Source organism: Lactuca serriola, chromosome 8, assembly GCF_051521515.1.
Source record: "Lactuca serriola cultivar US96UC23 chromosome 8, Lser_US96UC23_V15, whole genome shotgun sequence".
NCBI lineage: Eukaryota > Viridiplantae > Streptophyta > Magnoliopsida > Asterales > Asteraceae > Lactuca > Lactuca serriola.
The window spans coordinates 92,251,851-92,258,771 of record NC_136415.1 but is presented as its reverse complement, the minus strand read 5'-3'; the positions used below and the strand labels follow the sequence as shown (position 1 = coordinate 92,258,771).

General features: G+C 37.8%; 1 protein-coding gene across 1 annotated transcript; it reads left to right on the top strand.

The window, feature by feature from the left end:
* The first annotated feature begins 648 nt into the window (after positions 1-648).
* LOC145070993 (kinase superfamily with octicosapeptide/Phox/Bem1p domain-containing protein) lies at positions 649-6,557 on the top strand. The gene is made up of 7 exons (XM_079017943.1): positions 649-3,813; positions 3,903-4,135; positions 5,118-5,270; positions 5,344-5,507; positions 5,602-5,749; positions 5,838-6,048; positions 6,133-6,557. Exons 1-7 carry the CDS (start codon positions 1,143-1,145, stop codon positions 6,312-6,314), a joined length of 3,762 nt encoding a protein of 1,253 aa, XP_078874069.1. The 5' UTR covers positions 649-1,142; the 3' UTR covers positions 6,315-6,557.
* The last annotated feature ends 364 nt before the right edge of the window (positions 6,558-6,921 follow it).

The window sequence follows — 6,921 nt, the reverse complement described above, 5'->3', positions numbered from 1 at the left end:
TACACAAATTATAAATTTGGTTTTAACCGATATTTCTTTTATTTTATTTTTATTTTTTAAAAATATATAATGTTTTTTCATTAATTTAAATATCATCGTACAACGAGTAAGATGACAAATCGACAACAAATTGCGTTGTTAAGTCTTTTTGTATGATAAAACTAATTCGAAAATCAACTAATTCGGATTAAAAATAGAATAGATTTTTGTACTAGTAATTAAATTTCATAATTGTTTCACAGGCTATTTAAACTGTTTTTAAGATATGTAACATTCAAAATTTAACATTTCACTTTTTGTAATATCTTTTGTTTTAAAGAATAATTATTACATAAAACATTATAAAAAAAACTGTTCTTAAGATGTTTAAAACAAACTCAAATATGATAAAAACAATCTAATTGTAAAAAAACATTATTACTTCTTCTTTTAATTACCCAATCAAATTAAAATATGATCATGATTGTATCCAAAAACAAATCCAAACCCAATATCCTACAAAAACAAATCTAAACCCAATATCCTATTATATATGTCAACTTACCTTTATACCCTTGCCTCAAGTGCTTACGTATGCAAATCCACAGGGCCATTCTTGTCCATATAATTACATTACAAGAGAAGCTCTTTCCCTTTTGGGACATAAAAACAACGTATGTGTTGCCATCTCTAGTTATTGTTTTTCTCCGTCACAAGAAATTGCAGAGGCAAATCTTTTTATCATTAAAAAATGGGAACACAAAAACTCTGGATTTTATCTGATTATGACATCTTCTTGAGAAGAGAAGCAGGTTTCGCTTAATAGATTATAGTGTCACTGTGTGTCTGTGTGTGAGAGAGAAAGGGGACGACAGAGAGAGAGAGAGAGACATAGAAACCACATCACCGCCGTGGGGACGCCTGTCATATTGTGGTAAATCTTCACCGACTCGGATGCTCAAACCCCTCTCTCCTTCTCTTCTTCTTTCTTTCAATTACAGTCTCTTTTAGGGTTTATGTTAAGCTCAATTTCTTTCGTTGAAGTTTTACGTTGTTGAATTCTACCGCCTTTTCCCAAATCAGTTTTCGAAACGATAACTGAATGATTAGTATTTATGTTTAGATAGATAGATAGATAAGTAAAGTGTTTGATTAGATCTTAGATGGCGTATGATCAGAATGCGTTACCTAATAGTTTACGCCCAATTCATATAGCTAGAACCGTGGGTGAAGAATCTCGCATTGGGGCTCCTGTAGTTCTACCAAATTCGAATCCTCTCCCGCGTGAACCGTGCACCGGTAGCCCTGGAACAATTCCGGTTTACTACCCTTCATCGGCGCCGGCTGTTCCCGACGCCGGCTATGTTAATTTGAATTATGGGAATGCAGTTCCAGCAGTCGCGAATTGGTTACCACGTATGCCACCGCCGGTGACTTCTGGAGGGGTAGGTTTGTTACCTGGTTATGCGTATAATAATACTAGTTTAGCCCCTCCACGTTTTTACGATCCAAATCTACCACCAGTTGGTGGTAGTGGTGGTGGTAGTAATGCCTCCGATCATGCTAGCGATGAAGGTGGAGATGACTCTGCTTCAGGGAGGAAAGTTAAGTTTTTATGTAGTTTTGGAGGTAAGATTTTGCCTAGACCTAGTGATGGTGTTCTTAGATATGTTGGTGGGGATACTAGGATCATTAGCTTTAGAAGAGATGTGAGATTCAATGAGTTGCTTCAAAAGATGTATGATTCATATGGACAAAATCTTGTTATTAAATATCAATTACCCGATGAAGATCTTGATGCACTTGTTACAGTTTCTAGACCTGATGATCTGGTAAATATGATGGATGAGTATGATAAACTGGTTGAAAGATCTTCCGATGGTTCAGCTAAATTAAGAGTGTTCTTGTTCTCACACCTTGAATCTTCCAGTGCCATTCGTTTCAAAGATTTACAAGATAGTGGACAGAGATATGTAGAGGCAGTGAACGGAATCACAGATGGTTTTTCCGGTGGCGGCAGCAGTGGTGCTGGGAGGAAGGAAAGTTTAGCAAGTGCTTCCTCTACTCAAAATTCAGAATCTTGTGGAACTGAGGGTGGTGCTGATAGCAATCACAGCATAGGACATGATCAGGTGGAGGTGGTGGCCATGGGCCCATCCATGGCCGGATTATCCCCTGGCGGCAGTTCTGCCGCCGGAGTTCTTGTTGGTAAACCTGTTCTTGTCTCAGCTTCACCTTCTCAATCTGATCATGATTTTGATATATTGGAAAGAACACCTCTCCCTATTCATGTCCAACAACAGAGACAATTAGGCTATGATTTTGCGCCACCTGGCACCATTCAGCCGCCATCACCTTATCTCCAGACTTACCTTGATCCCCGCCACGGGACATTCAACCGGACAGAATACGTACAGGTGGCACCACCACCATCATCATCCCAATTAGGATACCCATCTCAGATCATGCGAAGTGTTGCTCCAATGTATCCTCAACCACAACAGATTATTCCTTCATCCCATGTCAGTTTCAAACCAAATCCAGTTCCGGTTCCGGTTCCGGTTCCAGTTCAGGTTCCGATTCCGGTTCCGGTTCCTCATGTAGTCCAGCAACAAGAGGTTCAAATGGAGCAATTCCCTGTTAATCTTTCTTCTGATCAAAGTCAAACCTGCACCACATATCAACCTCGACCTCAACCACAACCACAACCACCAATCATTCCTGGACCTTACGGATGGAATCAGATTCCGCCCCAAGACCAAGTGTCCTATTCCGATGTTCGGGTGCCAACTCAACAGATGATATATCAAGAAGTAATGCCTAGATTTGATGGATGTATCATGTGTCAGAAAGCACTCCCCCATGCACATTCTGATACCATGGCACAAGAAAAAAAAGAAAGCCCTAGATCAAACGTATCAGATGTGAATCCAGTTTATCAAAGTCTCAGATTAGAGGATGCAAGAAGACTGATGCAACCAAACATGGTTCCTGTATCTGGATCTGGACCCGTTGTGGACCAGATACAGACAGTTGGGGTTCGGTCAAGATTTGCTGACCATGAAGGAGGTGGAATGATGCCTCCTTTGTATGCTGTTCAAGGGCAATTTGGGAATGATGGGACTCTTTCTCAGAGACCTGAAACTAGCTATGGTGTATTGCTCAATCAACTTCCTCATAGTGGCCATGCAAGTATAGCCCAACAACAACAGTCTTTTGTCCCAATGCAATATCAACCAAAACAGGAAACCATGGTTAGTAAACGGGTTAGCGGTGATTCAAACCCTGGTGGTGGTGGTGGTGGTGGTGGGGTTCCTTCACCTACTTCTGACCATAGCCAGGTTCATGAGTCGCCAAAGGAGTTTCCTGATAATGTAAGACAAATTGATGGGAGGATGGAAGAATTACGAATACGCCCTTCTCCTCATGATGTTCTTGTTAACAATGATATTCGTGTTGAGAATCCACGAGAGGAAATCTTGGAAAATAGACAAGAGGTGAATCTTGATTCGAATTACATGATGCCTTATTCCTATTTGGGAGGTGGTAATAGTGAAGGGAGTCCTGTGTTTTCTGGTGTTGATTCCACTGCCATTGTTGCTGAAAATCCACCTGTCAGTGAATGGAATGTGTACCCTTTACAAATTGAGTCAAAAACTGAAGTTGAACCTTTGTCAATGGAATCATGTAATCCGTTTAATGGAGTTAATGAAGCCCAAGATACTACAAACTCACTTTTCAGTGATCAAGATCCATGGATGTTAAGGCATGATTCACAGCCAAGTGGGAATTTGGAATTGCATTTTGATGTGTCACATGGTCATTCTACCATAGGTCAGTATTCTTCTATATGTTACTTCTTTTTCTTTTGAAAAAATATGTTCTTTTATTGATCATTTTAATATTGTGTTTTTTTTATAAAGGTTCTGCTGAGGAGTTGATTAAACAAGAACTTCAAGCGGTTGCTGAAGGTGTTGCTGCTTCTGTTCTTCATTCATCAACACCTTCAAATCCTGAGTCAAATAAACGTGGATTGGAAACCAAAAAAAGTTGTGAAGGGCAAACAAGTAATACTGATGAGCAAGATTTGAAAACAAAGGTTCCAGAAAAGACAAATCTAGGGTTTCCAGTTTCAGATGGGCTTGGTCGTTTGCAGGTAAAGTAAAGCTTTCATCTTTATAGAGTAAATTACACAAATGGTCCCTGTGGTTTGATTCAAATACCAGGTTCAGTCCATTTTCGACTTTTTGTTGATTGGCTTGTCCTTGTTGCGGTTTTACCAGTTTTCTACTGTTTTGTCTTAATTTTTTTTTTCATTTTTTACTATCTGTTTATTATCGAGTATTGGTTTCCTATGCTATATACTCAAAAGTGTAAGTTTGGTCCAACTTTTGAAATCTTCCAAAAGAAGTTTTTAAGTTTGCATTTTGTTGTGGATTTAGTCCCTCTGACAACGAAATTTGAGTCTGAAAAAAATAACAGTGGACCAATCTTGCGATTTTGAGTAAAGCACAGGGACCAAATCCGCAGTGAAATGCAAACTTAAGAACAACTTTGGAAAGATCAAAATATGGACCAAACTTGCAATTTTGAGTAAAGCACGGGGAACATATCCGCAATGAAGTTCAAACTTAAGGATGACTTTGGAAAGATCTATTTGAGTAAAGCATGGGGACTCTTTCTGCAATGAAGTTCAAACGTAAGAACGATTTTGGAAAGATTTTAAAAGATGGACCAAACTTGCAATTTTGAGTAAAGCACGGGGAACATATCCGCAATGAAGTTCAAACTTAAGGATGACTTTGGAAAGATCTATTTGAGTAAAGCATGGGGACTCTTTCTGCAATGAAGTTCAAACGTAAGAACGATTTTGGAAAGATTTTAAAAGATGGACCAAACTTGGTGATTTTGAGAAAAGCACATGGACTAAGTTTGTAATTTATTTTTCATTAATGACTTAACGCCTCATTTCTAACAGTGTGATCAAAGGGATCAACCATTACCAAAACCACAACAAGGACGCCATTGCCATGCAAATAAAGATTGATATTTTGGACTGAACCTGTTTCTTTCACCAAACCAAAGGGACCATTTATGTAAAGATAGAATTTTTTAACGAATTTTTTGTGATTTTTTAGATAATCAAGAACAGTGATCTTGAAGAGCTGCGTGAACTGGGGTCCGGTACATTTGGAACTGTTTACCATGGAAAGTGGAGAGGAACTGACGTGGCAATCAAACGAATAAATGACAGATGTTTTGCAGGAAAAGCTTCAGAACAAGAACGCATGGTAATATAATAATATGGTTTGTGTGTTTGACTTTTTTTTTAAAATAAATTTATTAATAAAAACTTTTTATTAGAGGGAGGATTTCTGGAACGAAGCAATAAAGCTTGCGGATCTTCATCATCCAAATGTCGTAGCCTTTTATGGGGTTGTACTTGATGGTCCGGGCGGGTCGGTTGCGACTGTAACCGAGTATATGGTTAATGGATCTTTACGAACCGCTTTGCAAAAGAACGAGAGGTACCTAAACCAACATATTTCCAAAATCTTTTCATTTATTTATGTAATGAAAATGAAATAAAATATTTTATTGTATTTTTTTTTTTATAATTAGGAATTTGGATAAGCGAAAACGACTTTTGATTGCTATGGATGTTGCTTTTGGGATGGAATACCTTCATGGAAAAAACATTGTTCATTTTGATTTGAAAAGTGACAACTTACTTGTCAACCTTCGTGATCCACACCGTCCCATATGCAAGGTTTCTTTTCTTGTCTTGTCCTGTATAACAATGACAGTAACAGTAACAGTAACAGAGTTTGTATTGTATTTTGACATGTGATATAAAGGTTGGTGACTTGGGACTATCAAAAGTGAAACGACAAACACTAATCTCAGGAGGTGTACGTGGGACCCTTCCATGGATGGCACCGGAGCTTCTAAATGGAAGCAGCAGCCTCGTGTCAGAAAAAGTCGATGTCTTCTCATTCGGGATTGTCATGTGGGAACTTCTTACAGGAGACGAACCATATGCAGACTTACATTACGGGGCCATAATCGGTATTTCACATTTCACAATTCACTTCACAAAATCATAAAATATCTGTATGTATATTTTATTCATTTATGTAATATTTAATTAAGGTGGGATTGTAAGCAACACACTTAGACCTGCGGTGCCAGAATCATGCGACCCAGAATGGAGATCTTTAATGGAGAGGTGTTGGTCGGCTGAGCCATCAGAGAGACCTAGCTTCACGGAGATAGCTAACCAGTTACGTGGCATAACCTCAAAGATTCCACCAAAAGGACAACTACATCAGTAACTTTTTTATTATCATCATTTGGGTCAAAAAAAAAAAGTCAAAATACGTAAAGTTTAGGAAGAAAGTACGTTTGTCATATCTTGGATATTTAAAAAACAGAGTTGATGGTGTTTGGGTTTGGTTTATCTTATTATCATACACACACAAACAAACATGTTTTTTGTTTCACACATCCATGATCCATGTTATGGTTCGGCGTTAATGAACGTGGCTTGCTATGCCAATAAGAAGTTGATTTGGATATTTGTTGTCTAGTTGATGATGATGATGATGATGTCACGACACACGATTGGTTTTTGTTGTGATATATATCAATCTTATTATATGTTATTTAATTTTATCTTATAAATAAAATATTACTTACCTATGCAAAGATGTATACTTTGACAATTTTATTAAAAAAAGTATAATATGATAATATAGAATGAAAGCTGCCAGCTCAATTCCGGTGGTTACTTTTGTTTGCTTTTTTGGAGGTTTAGTGCGTGTTTAATGTTTGTTGACACTTGACCGTTGAGTGCGGGGCCGGCAAATACCAAACCCAATCCCAAGTTAACGGTAACTAATAAATTATTTATTAACGTATACTATTAGCTTTTATTCAAAA